At 41.3% G+C, this 22340-nt stretch overlaps 1 protein-coding gene across 5 annotated transcripts; it reads right to left on the bottom strand.

Annotated features, from left to right (window-relative positions):
- Nucleotides 1–502: 502 nt before the first annotated feature.
- LOC143884283 (ternary complex factor MIP1 leucine-zipper protein (Protein of unknown function, DUF547)) lies at nt 503–21784 on the bottom strand. Of its 5 annotated transcripts, XM_077387768.1 has the most exons (10): nt 21653–21784; nt 21396–21437; nt 20943–21059; nt 6654–6975; nt 5483–5909; nt 4770–4869; nt 4627–4686; nt 2533–2616; nt 2305–2412; nt 503–1024 (listed from the first exon to the last, which is right to left on the bottom strand). In XM_077387768.1, the coding sequence occupies exons 1-10, from the start codon at nt 21668–21670 to the stop codon at nt 716–718; spliced, it is 1587 nt and encodes a 528-aa protein (XP_077243883.1). In that variant the 5' UTR covers nt 21671–21784; the 3' UTR covers nt 503–715. The 5 variants fall into 5 exon arrangements, with proteins under 5 accessions (XP_077243883.1, XP_077243903.1, XP_077243875.1 ...); XM_077387788.1 differs by lacking the exon at nt 20943–21059; XM_077387760.1 differs by lacking the exon at nt 21653–21784 and having other exon boundaries at nt 21396–21601.
- Between the last annotated feature and the right edge of the window lie 556 nt (nt 21785–22340).

The following is a 22340-nucleotide window of genomic DNA, read 5'->3' as shown; positions in this document are numbered from 1 at the left end:
AATTGGGACAGCCCCATCTTATATATTTAGGGAAATGATATCAGCCAACCATGTTTGTTAATTCGCCTAACTCATCTTGTCCTTTATCATCTAAAGAGTTGTAAAAGGTTATTACGGTTCCCAAAAAACTCTCACAACCCAATTAACATCTAAAAGACAGGCTGAGTTTGTACAATTATTAAAACATGGTAGTGCCAATATCAGTAGCCTTACTTGTATCAGAATCCAAGGAGCACTGCTAGGAAAACAGGATTCCGTTTTGGGAAAAAAGGGCTTCAACCATTAGAGCCGCGTCCACTAAAAGACAAATGGAGGGAGCTCAAATCCCCATAAAAGCAATAAATACACATTTAAAAGTGTCAAATCAACAGCCATTTCAGTCCCATCTTTATTTTCCAAACTGAATCCCGTTTTCAAAGTGTTTTCCAAATCCAAGAAACTCTTATTTTATGAAAAATTAAGGTAAAAGGAAAACAAACAGCTTCAATTTCTACATTGCAAGATGAACATTTTTTCTTTCATTATTATTTGATGATACCATCTCATTTTAACACACACGCACATATATACAATTTAACATTCATACAACTTACATGGAAATCAAGAAAGAAAAGTCTTCATTTGCAATGATTTGGTCACAAACCAGTTTCCTAGTTCATGGCTGTGATGGTGATGATTTGGATTTGGTTAAGAATTTCTTGGGAAAATTTATTTTTTATATGGTCAACAAGTAACGGAATTCGGATTCGTAAGGTTGAATATCCACCGTCTTTGCAATTGGCAACTTGGTTTCCCCATTTAGAAACTCCATTATCAGTCTCTTGAGTGATGCTGAAACTGGCAATTGGCTGTAGATCCATTCTAGTAGAGACTCATAGTCTTCTGCAAAATCTCTCATGTGCCAGTGTAGAAGCTTGGGTACCACAATTTTTTTCTTGCATGTAAATCCTATTGAAGCCTCTAAATACTCCACTTTGGCTCTTTCCAACTCACTCATCACATTCTCTGCAGTGTAAATCCTCAACTGCAAGCATCACAGACACCTTAACACTATTTTCAAAACTGCAAGAGCTGTTATTAGCTGTATGCCAAATGATTACTAACTAGAGTTTTGAATCTTTTGATATACATTTTGTCGGATTTTCTCCAAAAATTTTGACAGCTTTATATGGACAGGTAATCAGAACCAAGTTTGAGGATCATCGAGAAAAAAAATCCGTATTTTCATATAGGTAAATAAACTAAATAAATAAACAAGAATTTCTACTAGGTAGAGGAAACCAGGTAAAGATAACGTTACAAGACTAAATGCATCAGAACCAAACAAAATGGAACTTTTGAAAAAACTTAAGGCTATTTTTGGCAACCATGAATTTTTTTAAGGGGATATTAGCATACCAAGTGTTGAGAGAGGGGCAGGGAGAGTGGGAGAGGGAGAGAATTGAGAGGGCATGAGTAAGAGATGATGCAAAGCAGCTGAAAGATAAGGAAACATAAAAATCTATTCTGAATAGAGATTTTCTTTTCCCTATTTTTCAGCCACTTCTCATCCTCTCCTCACTCATGCCCTCTCAATTCTCTTCCTCTCCCACCCTCCTTGCCCCTCTCCCTCCACTTGATAAACCATTATTCCATTCTATAAGTCCATGTTTCGCAGCTATGAAATTTTTCTATGGAATATTAGTTTATAATGTAGGAGAGAGAGAGAGAGAGAGAGAGAGAGAGAGAGAGAGAGAGAGAGAGAGAGAGAGAGAAGGTGACGAAATGCTTAAAAACAGGAAAAAATGAATCATAATTTGAATAGAGCTTTTTCCCTTGTTTTTCAGCCTTTCCTCTCCCTTTCCTCATTGTGTCTTGGGTCCGTCTGTCTAGCCCTCCCTCACCATTGAGTAAACTAACATTCCATGAAAAAAAAAATCATGTTAGCATGGCCTAAAGTTTTAGGAGAAATTCAAAATGTAATGGAAGCTACTAACTGTATCTTAGAGTTAGTTTGGGTGTGAAATCTAATTGGGTTTTAGGTGCAATTATCATATTGCAAGTTTACCCACAAATTGCTACCAAAGTCCAACTAGACTGTACACCAGAACAAGCCCTTGATCCTTGAAACATATTTCATTTTTGCATTGCACTTGTCTTAATGTTAAGTAGAATGTTCTGATTTTGAAAATATGTTTTGTATTTCACACAATCCTTTTAATTTTATATTCTCTCTGCGATTCAATCAAGCAAATCTTTCTTAAAACAGAAGAAAATATGGATTTACAGGATTATAATGCAATCAGTGAGGAGTGTTTCACTTACTGCGGGTGAAGACCAACTTCCTCTACAAAGAGCAAATGTGATGTTGGGTTCAGGATACCCGAGACCGTATGCATGGCGCAAGAGTGCTTCTTTTTCGTCCATGACACCCTTAAGAATTAGTGAGCAGAGCAACACAAAATTAGAAAGACATGAGATTTAACAGTGTATAGATACATAGTTTACTCACATTTCGAGAAGCTCAGATATGTATAATCATAGTTTACTCACATTTTTAGAGTCAAAAGGGTGCCTGAGTATGAAGTGTTCGATGGCTAGTGCGTTCAGTACAATGCCTCCGACATTCAATGCAGCCTGAGTCACCATTACACTTGTCTATGTTATCAGTAATGTGCTTGGGATTAAAGACCAGGAGATTAATCACCACAAACAGGAATTACCAGATTGAAATGGAAGATTTCATAATAGGACCTCAGTATAAATTTGATTTTTTGGTAGGTAAGCTGGATATAAATTTGATTTGACTGCTAATAAATCTAATAAATTTTGATGTAGAATTATCAATTAAGAAGGATAATTATTTAAACGCTTTTGGTACATATATAGATACTGCTAAATAGTATAAATGTCTGCAACTAAATAGTCAGGCCCTTTAGGCTCTATTTGGATTGCAGGGTTTTTTTTTTTTTTTTTTTGGAAAGTTAGGAAAGGAGAAATATTTCTAAAATTTCCTAGTTTTTTGCACAGGAAAAAAAAAAAAGATAACTTGAACCTATTCAATTTTAATTAGCAGGGCCTTCAATTTATGATGATATCCATCTACATTAACTCGAATTATACAATTCCCTCTAAATCGTGGAAAGAAAAAATTTCCCAAGAAAAAATATCTCCATCAATTTATTTTTTTGCAATCCAAATAGGGTCTTCGTGTTTTAAGGACATGATCCTTGGGTTTGAAACCTATGGGCATCATCTTGGTTCTCTCTTCCTTAACATAGCTCACCTACAAAATGTGGCTATTGTTGGTATTTTAATACAAAACGTGGCATTCTTTTGTATTTCTAAAAGTTTATTTTATCTACAAAAAAGCCAAATTGGTTTGAAACATGAGTTTTCTCTCTTCCTTCACAAAAGAGAATAGTCCCGTATTGGAAAGTGGAGGAAAGGTTCATGGGCTTATATAGCTTACCACTTCTCTAGCCTTGTGAATGAAGAGGAGAAAGGGGGGCCTATGCGCATGAGCCACCAAGTGGACCCGGTGGGCTTTTGGCTATACCACACACGCGCGCTGCCTGGCTCGGCCGGCCGCGCGTGTGATCCAAAGTTTTTCCCTATCCTAATTTTGTTTTTGCCCTTATCTTCGCCATTCTCAGTTATTTGACGCATAACTTCGAAGTTACTCGGTAAATAACTTCGCCGTTCCTAATGAATAACTTTGCCGTTCTACCAAGAACTTCGAAGTTCCCGGTGAAGAACTTCGCCGTTCTTCCGCGCCATGACTTTTGGAATGCGACCTTTCGCATCTAAAACGTCTTTTAAACAGCTGTATTCTTAAAGGGTACCTTTACTACATTAAGGGGTGCATTGAACGGAAACTTTAGGCTTATTAAAACAGAGACCAGTCTGCATTTCATATAACACAGAACAACCTAACAGAGACTTTCCTATTTTCCTTTTATTCTCTGATTTCTCTTCTCTACAAACAGTGTTGTTCACCTTCTTCTTTATTCTTCTACTTTACCTATTTTGTTGGGAAATCAGAGTTTTCGTGCGGTTCGAATCTCTTGGATCGTGCAGTTCTTAGAGATCGACGGTGCGTCGGGCTGTTGTATCCTGGGGGTGATTGTGGCCAGTAATCTGTTGCATCGGAATGAGTTTCAACAGAGGCGCAAATTCACCTTAAAGACAGCGACATGGTCTGTGTCCCATCTTGCCAAGTCGAAAGGTTTATCTAACTCATCCATTTTCTGTTTTAACAGAAATCAGGTACACCATATTTTGGTTTTGGAGGAAAAATCAACAATAGTTATATCATTAACATGCCCCTTTGGTGTACATGATGAGAACAATAGCTTTTCTTATTTATAAGGTTCCTCGACCTAATGGTGAAGAGGCGGCCTTGGTGTTTTAAGGACATGGTCCTTGGGTTTGAAACCTATGAGCATCATCTTGGTTCTCTCTTCCTTAGCATAGCTCGCCTACAAAATGGGGTTATATCATTACCAAACCCCTTCGGTGTACAAGATAAGGACAATAGCCTTCTTCTTATTTATAAAGTTCCCCGTGACCTAATGGTGAATAGTTACATCATTTTCAGATATGGGTTACTAAAAAAATATGAAGGAAAAATATGAGGAAAAATACCTTATTCATTAATGCAAGCAATTTATCAGGTGTGGAGGGCAGCCCATGCTGGAGAAATGCCTGAAATAATCACAAGCATTCATATAAGATTTTGTACTGGATTTATTGTATACATTTGGCGTTGCAAAGATGGCTTACTATACATGCATTATGCAGGAATTGTAAGTATTGATCCAAAATGCTAGCTTCTGTTTGTGTGTCAATAAGGTCAAGTCCACATAACAGAGTTTATGCATCAAAACCCTGAAAGAGATAATCAAATATACATTTAGGTCCCAAAAAATCTGACATACCTTGCAAAACAATAATGTTGATTGTTGGAACAGTGGAATTCATTTATTTAAAATGCACTTCTTTGTTGATTCTCTCACGTTACTTATTCATTAAGCTTTTCTTCTCATTTTTCCTACCTTTCTATGTTTTTTATTTGAAAATTATATGTATATTTGCACGTTCACCTTTATATTTTCATGGAAATTGAAGAACATACACATCTGCATTCGAATGGCTGCATGGACATGCACATAAGCAAATGAACTAGTACAGATATAAGCATGGGAAATGAGATTTCCATGCCCTTCTGTTTGCCATTTCCGGAAAATGATTTCCACCCATTTTTGTTCATCTTCCTAAAAATGACTTTATTTTCAGGAAAAGTTAAAAAAAATGGGAATGGCTCAATGCAGTCATTTTCATGAGAAGATAAACAAAAGGGGGTGGATATGCGATGAAAGGGTGGAAATAACATTTCTCTATAAATACCTATCTATCATATATCATCTTGTGCATTTATTGTGAATGTTCTTATGTATTAGCCTATGTAATCACTATAAAAACATGGAGATGTGAAAATTACCTCAATTTTCCAATTACAGAAAAGCATTGTGAGACCTGGGTCATGTCCAAAGAGCTTCTTGTGAAATGCATGAAATTCTTATAAGGACCGACATCTCCAAATGTGCCCTCAAGATCAGAAAATACACTGTAAGGATCAAGTAGTGTTCTATTATCATCTGAGTAAAACACGGGTGTTCTACAGTTGAGTGGTGTCTTGGTCATGAAGCCTTTTGAGCTCATGCAAGAAAGAGTAAGCTTAGGAACCACGGACGATGATTCAAAATCAGTTTGAGTAGGCGTCCGGTTCAGTTTGACAAAGATGCTAATCAAGCATTTGAGCAATTTTTCCGAGAGTTTATTTGGCATCTCGATACTACTTTCCTCATCTAGAGTGCTCTGGTTTTGCTTTCTTTCATCTCTTCTGCTTGATCTTTCAGCTTCCTCATCTGTTCAACAAAGCCATTACTAAGTATAAAGCTAATCATTAGAAAAGAAAGCCTCTCAATCTCTTGAAATGACGAAATATTTTAGGACTTTGAATATTTAGGCTAGTGCTTCAGTGAATGACGAATGAGGAGGTACTCCCATCTAAGGTTGAAACTTGGGTCGGGTTTAGAAATCATGGGTCTTGGGTTTGGTTGCTTTTCATGTTTAACAAACCGACCCTCGGGTTAAAAAAAGCCTGAAACCCGAAACACAACCCTACTCTTATAGGTGTACTTTGAATTTCTTAATTATCAGCACTACCATGTTTTGATATTTCCACTAAAACATCTTTTCTTTTAGTACTTAAAGATCTGTCAAAAGGATATTATAGTTCCCAAAAAGCTCTCACAATCCAATTAAAAAAGAAAAAACAAACTGGGACCAAGCAACTATCAAAACATGGTTGTGCTGATATCATTTCCCGAAATTCATTCCCAACAAATTGATATTTGATACAATTGCTTTCATTGAGGAGGTCAGGTTTGTGATGTGAAAAAGTAGTTTTCTTTTTAAATTTATGCATTTGATGACTTGGATTTAGAGATTTTTGGTGTGAAGATTTGTAGTTTTGTACAATCTTTTAAATTAGTCACTATCCTAAACTAAACATTAGAAACCCATTGTAAACTGTGAAAAGGATCAGTTAATTAGGCAGGGAAAACTAATAAACATTCTTGTGTTTCTTATTGTTCTGATGATTTTACCATTCAACCTTGTGGAAAACAAGGTTCTCATTTCTGAAGCTGAGCCCAGAGAAGATTTTCTTTCTCTAATCAACCTTTGATTTCTGAAATCTGGGTTGAATAGTCTTGAAGATTGTGCAAAATCTCCGAGCTCTCTTCGGCTTCCTAATCCACACAGGAAGTTCTTTTGGTGCCGCTGATGTGGATGTTGCTGCTGCTGTAATTTCCATTCTTTTGTTAGCTGTTTCTCTTGATAAAGATGCAGTTTCAGCTCTTCCACTTTTCTCTCTAGGCAAATAATCTCTTCCTCCACCATTGCCACTTCTGCAAGAATCACCTGTACCTACACCAAATAATTCAAAATTCTATTGGAAAGAAAATTTTGGAATAGAATTAATAGGTGTTTTTTATTTATATTTTTTTCTAAAAGATTAAATAACGCCATCTCCAAAAGCTTAAGCTTTTGGAGTAACTAGTCATTTGACATGGTATCACAGCCATGTGAAACAAGCAGTTACTCCAAAAGCTTAAGCCGTTGGCGAAGGCGTTATTTAATCTTTTATACTTTGAGACTCCCCTCACGTGCGGCCCCTCTTTTTTATGGTTGGCCTACAAGTGGCACATGTGGCCCCTCTTTTGGGTTGGACATTACATGTGGATTTTTAATATCAAGTAGTTTTGAGCCCAGAAACTAGGCTTTGATACCATGTGAAACAACTAATTACTCCAAAAACTTAAGCCGTTAGAGATGGCGTTGTCTAATCTTTTATACTTTAAACATTAATATTCTCATGTATGTACTTCAACTAGCGTTTACTAAGATGGCACTCTCTTATTTCTTATATCAATGGATTTTTGCATTAAGTATTAGAAATAAGAGAGTATAAAGTATCAGCATAGGAACAATTCTGGTTCTTAGTCTGAGCAATAAGATATAAGAGATTATAAATTTATGGAGCATTAATTATAAGAACTCTAACTGTACTTCAAGGAGCAAAGTGTTATTCTCTATTGATTGAATGAATCGGAATTTCAAAGAAACGTGGAAAACATAAATCACGTAAGAATATATCTGCAACAAGGTGATCATAAACGACCAATGTAAAACCAATAAAATTTTAGAATTCAAATATCAGGAACTCAAAATCAGCAAGTCTCACTTGAGTCCAAATGTGATCAAGTAGCAACTGATTACAATAATTTGGTTAAACTTTGATTTGATCAGAACAATTTATATTGAACTGGATCCATGTCAGTTGATACAAAGCCATCTCTATGACCTTCTAAAACTAAAATCTCCCATTAAACCATTCCTAAAACAAAGGGCTAAATCACCCACTTCAAGGGTTACTTTCAGTCTAGCGGAGCAGATCAAACAGAAAATCGCCGCCGAAGTGTACAATCCAAAATATGCTCTAGAATCCACTAGGGAAGAAGAAGAATACTAGAATCCAATTGGAAAAAGAGAGAGAAGAAGAAAGAGATAGAGAAATAGAGTGAGATAGAGAGAAAAACGTAGAGATAATATTCTAATATTCTTGATTGATGATAACTCACGATTTACAATCTCTTATATAAAAGAAAGACAATCCCTAACTAAGTAAACTTTTCTTTTTTAGAAGTGTGTACGTGTAAGGGCATAGTTATCATTGTACCTTTCTCTCTTTTACATAAATACAAAAGTGAGGGGGAGAAATCCTTGACTCACTCTTCTCCTCTATTTTCTTCTTCTCTTTTCCCTTCAACATGGTATCAGAGCCCTATGGGTTGTGGTGCCCTATGGACCACCATTGAAGGCCCCATAAACCCTTAGCCTCCTCCCACCACCTCCCGCCACTCTCACCACCCTCGCCCTTTCTTCCACCACCTCTGACCACTCCCGCCCCTCGGTGCCTCTCGCTCCACCCCTCCCAGCCCTCGCCCCTTCATCCCACCACCTCCCACCCCTCTCGCCCCTCCCTCCTTGCCTCTTCCACCACTCCCACCTCTCTCTATCTATCGCATCGCCTTCTCCCCCGCCTTCCCTCTCCGAGAACTCCCGCCTCTATTTCTCTCTCTTTTCACCCCCCCCCCCCCCCCCCCCCCCCCGGGTTTTTCCCTCCTTCCACCCCCTCTTTTCTCCAACTTGGACTCCTAAAACCTACACTTTCTAACTCAATTCCCTTTTTTTCTATTTTTTTATCTTCTCGAATCTTTAAACTCTTCTTAGTGCCTCTTTACTTCCCTCCCGCAGCTCCGATTTTGTCCCTAGCCTCTCATCCCTTCTTTTTTTGCTAGTACTTATCGCCCTTATTATCCTATGTTTCCATCTCAAGGCCGTGGTATCTTCACTGGATCATTCCTGTGACTTCTTGTGTGATATTTCATCTTTGTAGTCCCTTCTTCACCAGTGTGGTCGAGAGCCTCTCTCTATTTCTATTCTCATGTATCCTCCAATCCTTACGGATCCTCCTGTCAGTCCATCTCTGGCTGACAACGTCTCTGCTCTACCCACGGCTCCCTCTTCTAGCTACACCCCTTCTACTTATTCTCCCTCTGTGGAGCATTCTTTTCCCCATATGAAATAGGAGAAATTAGATGGCACCAATTATCTCAGCTGACACCAGGTCGTTGAGACCTATCTCCTTGCCAAGGTTAGGGTGTCTCTTATTGAGCGAGATCCTCCTTCCTCCATGGATCCGTCAAATGACAGTTGGCGACAGGATGATGCCTTGATCCGCACTCTTCTCTGGCAGAGCATGATTCCTTCTGTGGCATGACCGATGATGAGCCTGACCACTGCCAAGGCCATCTGGGATCCTACTGCTCTTCTTTACTCTAGGATCATGCTGCTATTCTTTACTTTGGGATTGATTATCTCACCCGCATTTGCGCCACATATTCTGAGTGGATTCGCCTTGAGCGTGGGGATGCCCCTATCTCCACCCATTACAGTCGCTTTGTTTCTCTCTGCCAGTAGCTAGACACCTTTATGCCTCTCACCTATGATCTGATGGTCCTCGCTCGTCAGCAGGACCAGCTTCGGGCTGTTCATTTCCTCGAGTCCCTGGGCCTGGATTTTTTGCCTTTCTGACAGTAGCTGATTGGCTCTGGTTCTCTTCCATCTCTCATAGATAATTATTCCTGGGCCCAGCAGTGCCTCCTCGGTGGTCACCTATGACTATTACTGTCGAGGACTTTGCCCTTGCTGCGTATGTGGGGGTGATCGTTCTATCCGTGGTGGTGCTTCTTTTAGCAGTGGACGGGGTAGCCGCGGTCGTGGAGGTGGCCAGGGTATAGGCAGCCGTGGCCGCTTTTTTTGCACTCATTGTCAGCGACAGGGCCATTGTGTTGATACTTGTTTTGCGCTCCATCCAGAGCTTCGCCTATCGCGTTCTGCACATATCTCTGTTGCTGGCCCTGCTGATGCCACATCCTTTGCTATTGCTCCAGTGCCTCCCATGTCTCCAGATGATACTTTTCAGCTCTCCCAGGCAGATTTGAGGAGTTCTAGCGCCTTCGTTTGAGCAGCCAACCACCCACTGCGGGCTTTTTGCAGCCAGGTAGTTCACCTGCCACTCTTCTCACTCGCTCTAATCCCTGGATTATTGATTCCAGGCCTCCAACTACTTGACTGGTAACGCTTCGTCCCTTAGTTCATTTTGACCGTTTCATTATCTATCTTAGTCAATTTCTCTTGCTGATGGGACTACGGCCCCCATCTCTGGTGTTGGCACTCTTTCTCTCCATTTGGACTTTACTTTATCTTCTGTACTTTGTGTTCCAAAGTCTCCTTTTAACTTGCTTTATGTTAGTCAGATTACCAACGCCCTTCACTGCTTTGTCTTATTTTTTCCTTCTTACTGTCTTTTTCAGGATCTCTCGACTGGGAAGACGATTGGCTCGGGATGTGAGGGGGACGCCCTTTATCATCTTCAGTGCACACCGTCGCGCACCATTTTGCATAGTTCAATAGATACTTACCAGTGGCATCGCCGCCTTAGTCACCCTTCTCTTCAGGAACTTCAACAGACCTTTATCGTCTCTTCCCCACTTCAGTCCTTTCAGTGCGAGTCATGTGAACTCGGAAAACACCATCGTTTGTCCTTCCCCCCTCTGGTTGTTATTCGGGTCTCGAGACCTTTTGCATTGATTCATTCTGATGTATGGGGTCCCTCGAGGACCAAGTCGCTTGTCGGCTATAGATACTTTATGGTTTTTGTGGGTGACTTTTCTCGAATGAAATGCTTGTTTTTACTTAAGGATCGATATGAGGTCTTTACTGCTTTTCACACTTTCTATGTTGAAATTACAACTCCATATAATTTTTCTCTTAAATGTTTGCATAATGATAATGTTATGGAGTGTTTCTCTACCTCATGGTTTTCAGGATTTCTTAGCATCCCATGGCAACATCCATCAATCCTCTTGTGCTTACACCTCCCAGCAGAATGGTGTGGCTGAGAGGAAGTTGAGGTACTTTCTTGATATGGCTCTCACCGTGCTCTTTCAGATACAGGTTCCCAAACTGTATTAGAGTGATGCTATTCTTACGGCTTGTCTCCTAGCTAACCGCCTTCCTTCTCCAGCTCTAGACAATCATTCTCCCTTCTCTATATTTCATCCTCATGGTGATCCCTTCCCTCTTACCCCACGGGTCTTTGGTTGTATTTGGTTTGTTCACAACTTTGCCAGGGGTTTAGATAAATTAGACCCCCAAGCTGAGCGCTGTGTTTTTCTCGGCTACTCTCGTACCTTGAAAGGCTATAAGTGTTACAGCCCTAGCCTTCATCAGCTCTTTGTCTCCGCCGATGTTACCTTTTTCAAGTCTCTTTCCTTCTTTTCTGCACCTAGTGAGCATGGATCTACTATTCCTACCTCTCGTGTGCCTCTTCCTCTTCCGGTCCTTCCCGACCCAGTTACACCATCTCCTTCTCCTTTAGAAGTGTCAGTGGCTCCTCTCATATCTGATTCTGCCCCTTTATAGGGTTCGGCGGTCCCTCCTCCTCCTGCTAGTACGAAGGTCTATCAGTGGCGTCGGCATGCAGATCCTCCTCCACCTCCTCTCGAGGCATCGTCTCTTCAGCCGGAGATCTCGGCTTCTACCTCTCAGGTATCTCCTCCCACTTCTGATGATTATTTAGATGCTCCTATTGCCTCACGCACTACTGCTCATCCTTTTTCATCTTATGTTTCTTATGATCATCTCACCCTGTCGTTTCGTAGTTTTGTATCCTCTTTGTCGTCTGTTTCCTTGCTTAAGTTTGTGTAGGAAGCTCTTGCTCACCCTGGGTGGCGTGTTGCGATGGACAGTGAGATGACTGCTCTTAAGGCAGTTGCTCCTCCTCCCAATGTTCATCTTGTTGGCTGTCGATGGGTCTATGCCATCAAATATTTTTTGGATGGGACAGTTGAGTGCCTTAAGGCGCGCTTGGCTGCCAAAGGGTACACTCAGACTTATGGGATTGACTACACCGAGACCTTCTCTTATGTTACCAAAATTCCCTCTGTGCGTGTTCTTATTTCTCTTGTCGTCAATCATGGGTGGCCATTGTATCAGCTAAACATAAAAAATGCCTTCCTCCATGGAGACTTGGCTGAGGAGCTGTATATGGAGCAAACTCCTAGGTATGTTGCTCAGAGGGAGATGTCCCCCTCAGTATGTCGGCTTCGCAAATCATTGTATGGTGTCAAACAATCCCCTCGAGCTTAGTTTAGGAAATTTAGTGATGCTCTCATGAGATATGGCATGAAGCAATGTGCAGTTGACCATTCAGTGTTTAGTCATCAGTCAGATTCTGGCCATGTCCTTCTCATAGTGTATGTGGATGACATTATTATCACAGAAAGTGACACAGTTGGCATACAAAGGTTGAAGGTATTTCTGCAAAAAGAATTCTCCACAAATGACCTTGGACGCCTTCGATATTTGAAATCCCAATAGGCAACACAAGAGGGGGGCGAATTGTATTATTAAAAAAAATTGCCCTAGTTAAGTACACTTTTGAGGTCAATAGTTAAATATTCACAATTATCAATTATAAATCTAACCCTTGTTCAATTAACAACAATAATAGAAAATAGGGTTTAGATTATACCATTCACCACAAGGAGGAAGAGAATAGGAGACGACGCAATCATTTATAGTGGTTCGGTCACAAAACGGACCTACTCCACTACCCAAGTACTTGGTCTTTTCCTTGGGATTTACCTTTTCTAAAATGAGATTCCACACGCCGAATCTCCGGGCTTTACAATAAACTCCTTCAAGGGACAAACCTCTTTTGTACAAACCGCCTCCAAGGAACACCATCTCTTTGCAAACTGCCTCCAAGGTGATTGCTCCTCTTTACAAGAACGCCTCCAAGAAGATGAACCATTTTCGCAAGCCGCCTCAAAGGAACCGCTTCTCTTTGCGAATACAATGAATGATAGAAGAAGGTTTTAGCTCACAAAAGCCTCTAAGTAGGCAAATAGCAAAATAAAGCTCACTACAAACTCTCTCTCAAAGGTAAACAAGAAATTCCTAAATCTAACACTTTGAATGAAATCAATATCAAGGCACAAGTGTTTAAGAAGAGGTTTGAAACCCAAAAATGATAACAAAATAGATTTGTGGGTGTTAGGCTATTTCAAAATGTTTTCATCAAGTTAAAACGGAGCTTAAAACTCCTTTTTATAGCCTTTGAATGGATATAGCCGTTGGAGGGCAAAACCGTAAAAACTGGGTCCTTTTTAAAACAGTGCAGAAAGCCCAACGGCTATTTTTGCAGAGAGGGGCGGTCGACCGGGGTGTCGCGGTCGCCAGCGCCTTATCGGGCGCTATTTGTAAAATTCAAAATTTTTATTGCCGCGGTCGCCTGAGGGCCATGTTCTGATCAGATGTTGAAAACCGAATTTTCATCATCGCGGTCGACCGAGCTTGTCGCGGTCAACCGGGCCTTTCACGGTCGCCCGCCGAATGGTTTCTGACCAGTTTATATTTCACCTTTTAAAAGGGTCGGTCGACCGGGGTATAGGGTCGGTCGACCGTCGATTGCAAAAACTGAGTTTTTCAAATCTTTTTCGGGATTTTTTTTGCAATCCTTTTGGGTTCTCTCTTGGACATAAAAAATACATTTTTGGGGGTCCAAGAGAGTGTGCCTTGATAGAAAAAACATCAAGAGTGTTAGAGATACAACCTATAATTGGATTTTCCAACTCTTGAGTCTTCTCTTGAACATGATCTTCAATATGCTCCGTTCGATGCTTGACTTGGTTGATATCTTCAAAATTCCACCTCATCTTGTAGGATTTTTCATCAAATGTCCTTTTGAGCTTGCTCCCATCAAGATTGAGTTGCATCAAGTGGTGTCCTACATGGATCTCCAAGTCATGCAATGTGTTGTGTTATGTAATGTACTGTCATTTTCCTGTTTCAACACAACACTCAAGGCAATTTATTAGTCCTATTAACCTAATCAATTTGTGTTTGTTAATCATCAAAGCTGTTGAGAGAGATAGAGAAAAGAGAGAAAGTAAAGGGTGAGAGAAAAGATTGAGTTAGGGTTCTCCCCCTCACTCATGTAATATAAATAATAAAGAGTGAAGTACAAAGACAAGTATGCCCTTGGGCATTACAATAAAGACCTAAAGACCCGTTAACACTCCCCCTCAAGCTGGAATGTAGATATCTAACATTCCTAGCTTGTTACAATTATCAACTAACTTAGCTCTACTTAGAGGCTTCGTGAACATGTCTGCTAATTGATCTGTAGATCTGGTAAACACAGGAGATATGTAGCCTCGCTGAATCAAATCTCTAATGAAATGACAATCCACTTCAATATGTTTGGTCCTCTCATGGAAGACTGGATTCTTGGCAATGTAAATGGCGGATTTGTTGTCACAGTATAACTGAGCTGGAGAAGAAGAAGAAAGAGGAAATCCAATCTCTGAAAGTAAGGAACGTAGCCACATGAGTTCGTTACTTGTATGAGACATAGCTTTATATTCTGCCTCGGCACTGGATTTAGACATGACATCTTGTTTCTTACTTCTCCATGAAACAAGATTACCTCCAATAAAGGTGCAATATCCTGTAGTAGACCGCCTATCAGCAGGAGACCCTGCCCAGTCTGCATCATTGTATCCTTCAATTCTCTGGTGCCCATGCCTCTGAAATAACAACCCTTTACCTGGTGAACTCTTCAGATATCTCAATATCTGAAGTACAGCAGCCCAGTGTGAAGTGCGAGGTGAGCTCATATGCTGGCTAACAGCGCTAACTGCAACGGTAATATCTGGACGTGTAACGGTAAGATAAATGAGCTTACCAACTAAGCGTCTGTATCGCCCTGGATCTTCTAGCAGGACTTCCTCCTCAAGGAGTAATTTCATATTCTAGTCCGTAGGAGTTGAGGCAGGCTTGACTCCCAAACAACCTGTCTCATCAAGAAGATCCAGAACATACTTCCTCTGTGAGAGGTAGATACCCCTAGTCGAATAGGCAACCTCAATGCCCAGGAAATACCGAAGACGACCCAAAGCCTTAGTAGAGAACTCTGTCTGAAGGAAGGATTTGAGCCTCTGAATGCCACTTGTATCGCTACCAGTGATAATAATATCATTGACATATACTATCAACAGAACACAACCAGCCTGAGACTGAAAACTGAAGACGGAGTGATCAACTGCGCACTGCTTCATGCCAAAGCGAATAAGTGTAGCACTGAACTTCCCAAACCAGGCTCTCGGAGATTGTTTGAGACCATAAATGGATTTCCTCAAACGGCAAACAAGAGAAGATCTCTCCCCCTGAGCAACATATCCAGGAGGTTGCTCCATATAGACCTCTTCCTCCAAATCACCATGAAGAAAGGCATTCTTTACATCCAACTGATGAAGATGCCAGCCATGATTCACAGCAAGGGATAGCAGGACACGGACAGAAGGAATTTTCGCAACTGGTGAAAAAGTCTCGCCATAATCAATCCCATATGTCTGCGTGTACCCTTTGGCAACAAGCCGAGCCTTAAGGCGCTCAACTGTGCCATCAGGAAGGTGCTTGACTGCATAAACCCAACGACAACCAACGGGGCGAGCACCATATGGTAGAGGGACCAAATCCCATGTCTGATTGGCCTGAAGGGCCTGCATCTCAAGATCCATAGCCGCCCGCCAGCCTTGATGATCAAGTGCCTCCTGTAGAGTCTTAGGTAGAGAAATTGAGGACAAAGACGAAACAAAACTGCGAAATACATGGGTGAGAAAGTCATAAGACACAAAAGAGGAAATGGGATGAGCAGTACTACGAAACCGAGTGCGAGAGGCAATGGGAGAATCAAAATGTACCTCAGAAGTGGGGATCTCCGGCTGAGATGATGATGGCTCGGGCGGGGCTGAATGAGCAGCAGATTTGGCCCGACGCTGATACTGCTTCAATGGTGGAGATAGAGGAGCTACACAAGGTGCTGACGTCGGCATAACAGTAGAATCAATTGTAGGGGAGGAATTGGACACCGGAGGTGTAGAAACAGGGATGGGATCAGGAAGAAAATGAAGAGGAAGAACAGGGGTATGCGAGGAATCCTCCTGAAGTGTAGAGGGGGAGGGATCCAACGAGATGGACGGACTAAAAAATGACTGAGTCTCAAAGAATGTAACATCCGCAGAGACAAAAGATCGCCGCAGGCGAGGGCTGCAGCAACGATAACCCTTTTGGGTCCGAGAGTAACCTAGAAAGATGCATCGTTCGGCTCGAGGATCCAACTTATCTAATCCTGACCCAAGAACGTGGACAAAACAAAGACAACCAAAAATTCGAGGAGTAAGAGGGAAAGAGTCAGAGGTAGGACGGAGAATCGAGAACGGAGAGGTGCCACCAAGGACCGAAGAGGGAAGCCTATTCGCCAGGTAGCATGCTGTGAGGACAGCATCAGCCCAATAGGTCTTAGGGACCCGCATCTGAAAGAGTAGTGTTCGGGCCCCATCTAACAAGGAGCGAAGCTTCCTCTCAGCCACTCTATTCTGCTGAGAGGTATGAGCACATGAGGACTGATGAAGAATGCCTCGCGAAGAGAGGAATTCCTGAAAACCATTTGAGTAAGAGAAATATTCCTTTGCATTGTCAGTGCAAAGACATTGGATAACACATGAGAATTGATTACTAACTTCGGCATAGAAATCACGAAACACAGAAAAAACTTCAGAACAATCTTTTATTAAATAAGTCCATGTCATACGTGAATAGTCATCAATAAAGACCACAAAATAGCGAAACCCAAATAAAGAGGTAGTCCTCGCAAGACCCCTTACATCAGAATGAACAAGAGCAAAAGGGTGTGAAGCCCGTCCTAGAGGGAAATGGCACATGATGATGCTTCCCAAGTTCACAAGCCTCACACTGAAAAGACCTAACAGATGAAGAAACGAAGGGAATCCTGCGGAAACGCTCCATAGACGGGTGACCTAGACGGCAGTGCCACTGGTATGCATCGACCGAGCCATGTAGAATCGGATGGGACGGAGTGCAGTCGAGACGATAAAGGCCATCCACCTCACGGCCCAAGCCAATCGTCCTCCCAGTCGAGAGATCCTGAAAAAGACAAAATGAAGGAAAAAATGAGATAGAACAATGAAGATGCTTTGTTAATTGAGTAACAGAAAGTAAACTGAAAGGTGACTTGGGGACACAGAGCACAGATGATAATGTAATGCCTGGTGAAGGGGAACAGCTGCCAACACCAGTGATAGGAGCGGTACTCCTATCAGCAAGAGTAATAGAATGTGAAACAACATGATGAAAATCATGTAAGGATGACTGGGAACCTGTCATGTGATGAGATGCTCCCGAATCAATAATCCAGGAGCTAGAACTAGAGAGGAACGAAGCAGGAGAACTACCTGGCTGAACAAGACCAGCAGTAGGAGGGCGGCTGGCAGAGCTGAAACGTTGTAGCTCATCATAGTCGGCAAGAGAGATGACCATCTGATCGGGCGTAGTAGCCAGTGGTGTCTGTGAGGGGCTGTCAATAGGAGTAGGCGAATCTGGAAGGGCAAGATGTGCAGTACGGCCTTGACGAGGATCTGGAGTGTGACGCAGCTCAGGATGGAGATCAAAGCATGTCTCGTGATAGTGACCCTCACGCCTACAATGAGTACATTAGGGCCGAGCTCGACCTCCACGGCCACCCTCTCGGTCGCCGCCACGTCCACCTCGGCTAGTATCGCGACCATGTCCACGACCAAAAGTGCCTCCTCCTCGGGAAGGGTGGTCAGCGGCTCCATAAGCAGCAGTAGTCGAGACATCCACAGGAGTAGGAACAGTAATGCCAAGTGCACACTGCTGAGCTCGTAAAAATATCTCTTGAAGAGTGGGTACAGTACCAAACCCAAGGATGTGTTGTCAAAGATGAGTGAACTCTGGTCCAAGACCCTCAAGGAAATGAACAACACGGAGCTGATCCCGCTGTCTGGCTGCCGTGGTAAGATCAGTGGTGAGAGGTATAAGAGCATCCAGCTGCTGGCAATAGGAGACAAACTGTCTGTAGTAATCATGGACTGTAGAATCACTGCGCCTGTGACCCATCCAGCACGAGTAAGTATCGCAGAGACGGGCGACATTTCCCTCACCAGAATATAATGCCGCAGTGTGCTCCCATACCTTTTTGGCATTAGGGAGATCCATCATGGTGCTAGCAATGGCAGGTGTCATACTCTGCCATAGAAGTGTATGAACAAGGGCATCATCTACATCATAATCATCAAAGGTAGGGTCAGTCTCAGGGAGGGGATCACGACGAATAATAGAAATCTTTCGTCGGGCCTTCAGATATGTCTCCACAGCAATCTTCCAAGTCAAATAGTTGGATCCATCAAGCCGGGAAGTGGTAATCGGTGGGAATGACGCATCCACCGAAGACAAAGATGACGACGCAGTCTGACGCGGCTGGGAACTAGTAGCCATAGCCGGAGTACGAATAGTAGGGTCCTCAATACTAGGGGTATCTTCCATAAGAGACCGGGAAGAAGACTAAAGAGGACCAACAACGAGCAAGTAGAGACAAGGATGAAGGCTATAAGCAAGCTAATAGACCGCGGCTTCGTGAGGACAACATATGCATAAGGGAGGCATGAGACAACCTCACGACATAAAGACAAAGTCGAGACAACTCCGAGCCACAAACATCGCAATGATGTAAGTACAAATCCAGAACAACACCATGAAGATAGTGATCAAGCCGAACAAGAAAATCTAGGGCATAACTATGACCCAAAAGAGGAAGAAGAGATTATGATGGATCAGATTAGGGCAAGAGTGAAAAAAGAGGGTACTGTAGCAGGTACTGTAGCGATTTATTGTAGCAGTACTGTAGCAAAGAATGGAGGGGTTATGGTTAGGGTTAGGGATGGAGAAGATGGAGGTGGAGGTTAAGGTTAGGGTTAGGGAAGAAAGAAGGAAAGAGAACAAAAGAAAAGAAAAGAAAAAAAATGGCCCTAGGCATCCATGCCCTAGAGCTTTGATACCATATTGAGAGAGGTAGAGAAAGAGACAAAGTAAAGGGTGAGAGAAAAGATTGAGTTAGGGTTCTCCCCCTCACTCATGCAATATAAATAATAAAGAGTGAAGTACAAAGACAAGTATACCCTTGGGCATTACAATAAAGACCTAAAGACCTGTTAGTTGGGAAGCTTATTTAGAGAAAGGATGTAAATAATTCAGAGAAAGTATGCGCTAGATCTGTTGGATGAGACTGGTTCTATAGGGATGAAGCCAGTTAGTTGGGAAGCTTATTTATCTTACTGTTACTCCTCCATATATCTCATATGCAATTGGGGTAGTTAGCCAGTTTATGAGTGCTCCACGTACATCATATTGGGCAGCTATAATCTAGATTCTTCGATATTTGAAAAGAGCTCTAAGGAAAGGACTGTTTTTCAAAAGACATGGTCATCGGAGGGTAGAAGGCTTCAGTGATGCTGACTATGCAGGTTCTCCAGCAGATAGAAGCTCCACGACCGGCTATTGTACCTTTGTGGGAGGTAATTTAGTGTCTTGGCAAAGTAAGAATCAAAATGTTGTAGCTAAGTCGAGTGCTGAAGCCGAATATCGAGCCATGTCACATACTAGCAGTGAGCTTATCTGGCTACGTTCACTTTTATCTGAGATAGGATTCTCATATTCATCACCAGCTCGATTATATTGTGACAACAAGGCAACTATTCACATTGCTTCCAATTCAGTCTTCCATGAGCATACCAAGCACATAGAGGTGAACTGCCACTTCATACAACACAGAATCCAACATGGCGAGTTATGCACTACCTTCACACGATCAACAGATCTGTTAGCTGATACCTTCACCAAACCCTTGAGTAAATCCAAATTAAATGATGTCTGTAACAAGCTAGGAATGCATAATATATACATTCTGGCTTGAGGGGGAGTATTAGAAGTGTGTATGTTTGTGTAAGTGCCTAAGGGCATAGTTGTCATTGTACGTTTCTCTCTTTTATATAAATACAAAAGTGAAGGGGAGAAATCCTTAACTCACTCTTCTCCTCTATTCTCTTCTCTTTTCCCTTCAACATTCTTATAACAAAGGCCATAAATCCTACCACATAAAGAAAGTAACTATAATTAGAATAGTAATCTTGCTACCTAAAAATCCTCTACCAAAAGAAAGAAAGAAATCCTTAACTCACACTTCTCTATTTTCTTCTTCTCTTTTCCCTTCAACATTCTTAAAACAAAGGCCATAAATCCTACCACATAAAGAAAGTAACTATAATTAGAATAGTGATCTTGCTACCTAAAAACCCTCTACCAAACGAAAGAAAGATAGATACTACTCCTAGTGAAAAAATAAAAGAATGAAAGTTACTAATCCTAGTGTCCTACGTCACAATCAAACAAAAACTGCTGTAAGGGTTTTACTTAAATGGTTTTAAAAAGCTGACTTCCAAAGGACTAACATAAATACAGTTTACAATTATAGAAAAGCTCAATGGTACATGTTGTGCATATGCCTTGTATTCTGGCATTATACAGGACCTGACGGACTAATATGCACAATGCACATCCAAGGCATTGATATATAAGCCAAATTTTAGGGTTTCAAGAGGTTAAGGTTTTCTTTGAATTTTCTTGGCCAGGAAGAAGAAGAGTTTGTAACCCTAAACTGAAATAGGGAAAACTCTTCTCCCGTAGACATAGGCACACTGTCGAACCATGTAAATCTTGTGCAGGTTCTTGTGTGATTGTCTCTTCCCATTTTTTTGATGTTTTGATGCACATCATACTGATCCTTGTTGAGAAGGTATTTCTCGGTTATCCGCTGAAAGGATTACCTGAAGTGGGAGCGACAAAGAATGGCATGGACAGGAAACAAGAGGCCTGTGCAATGCACATTGCAGAACTCTGTTTAAATTTTGCTCTTCATTTAATACTCCTTGTAACTTTATCACCTACATAGACAATCCCAACACCGGTGTTAAGCCATTCTTCTCTGTTTGGATTGCAAGAAAAACATTTTTGATGGAAAAAAATTTCTTGGGAAATATTTTTCTTTCCACCATTTAGCGGTAAATGATATGATTATGGTTAATTTGGACAGATAATATCATAAATTGCAAGTCCCTCTAAATAAAATTTGAATAGGATTGGTTCCAATTATCTTTTTCAAGTGTAAAAAGTAGGAAATTTTAGAGATATCTTTCCTTTCCAAACGTTTCCAAGGAAAATAAATTACAAAATAGTATAAACCCAGAAAAATAGACAGGCTTTCAACCATAAAATCTCACCTCCTCCTCGAGATCGAGTCTTATCTTCTGCTCTTCACTTCTCTGCATTAAGAAATCTTCAAATTTCATTATACCCACGTAGAACAGCAAGCGTCTAATTTAAAATCTGAGAACAGTTATGAAGTTCAGAAGGCAGAGTTCTTATTAAAGCCTAGAAAGATGGGCTTATTTAAGTTTTACGGTGTTAGCATTAAAGGCAGGGGAGCAGAGAAGCTGAAAGAAGGGAAAGTAGAGAGGAAAGAAATTAAGAGAAGAACCTGGAGAATCCATTGCATGGTGGTAGCGGTGGTGGTGAAGGATGCAACTCCGTGTTGTTCACATGAACCCACCTAAATTCATTCAGCCACAGTTTCTTATGACATGAAACTCATGAACATTTTAAAATCCAACCGTCAGGAGAGAGAAAGTCTCTCTCTCTCTCTACACACACACATTAAATTGCACTTACGAATACAATATTCCCTTTTGCCGGAAATTTTTTGGTTCTCGGGATTTTTGTGGAATTTCCTCGGAAAACCCACGGTTGGTTGCTGGGCCCAAAATAATCCCAGGAACCAAATAACTCCACATGAAACCCTACCCTGCAAAAAAATAAAAAAAAAATAAAAAAAAATACTGCTAAGAACTAAAATAATCCCAGGAACCAAAAATAAGCTCGTAGAAGAATTTTTTCTTCTTCTTCCCAACAGTTCAAGCAACCAAACAACCATAGTCCCGTCAACCAAAAATAGGATTTTTATTTTACCGGTATACTTCCGGGGAGTTTTTTTTTCCACCAATCTCCCAGGGAGTTTTTTGTTCCACAAAAATCCCAAGAACTAAAAAAATTCCGGCAACTAAACGGAGGAGGGGCATGTTTAGTACCCATGAAAAATTCATGGAATAGATGTGGCCCCAATTATGAGAGAGGGACTTGAGAGAGAGACTGTAACAGCCAAAAGAAAA

This window comes from Tasmannia lanceolata, unplaced genomic scaffold (genome assembly GCF_043159265.1).
Source record: "Tasmannia lanceolata isolate RefF3 unplaced genomic scaffold, GAP_Taslan_0.1 ptg000002l, whole genome shotgun sequence".
Classification (NCBI taxonomy): Eukaryota; Viridiplantae; Streptophyta; class Magnoliopsida; order Canellales; family Winteraceae; genus Tasmannia; species Tasmannia lanceolata.
The sequence above is the reverse complement of the archived record's forward strand: the minus strand, read 5'-3'. Positions and strand labels throughout refer to the sequence as shown.

What these genes read in the sequence shown, in the direction of transcription:
- LOC143884283 (XM_077387760.1), bottom strand. Translation starts at nt 21,464, where the DNA reads ATGAAATTTGAAGATTTCTTAATGCAGAGAAGTGAAGAGCAGAAGATA. An exon ending in GACTCGATCTCGAGGAGGAG is followed by an intron (nt 21,060 to 21,395) that starts GTGAGATTTTAT and finishes TTGTCTATGTAG; the next exon opens with GTGATAAAGTTACAAGGAGT. An exon ending in GTTTTCCACAAGGTTGAATG is followed by an intron (nt 5,910 to 6,653) that starts GTAAAATCATCA and finishes TTTGTTGAACAG; the next exon opens with ATGAGGAAGCTGAAAGATCA.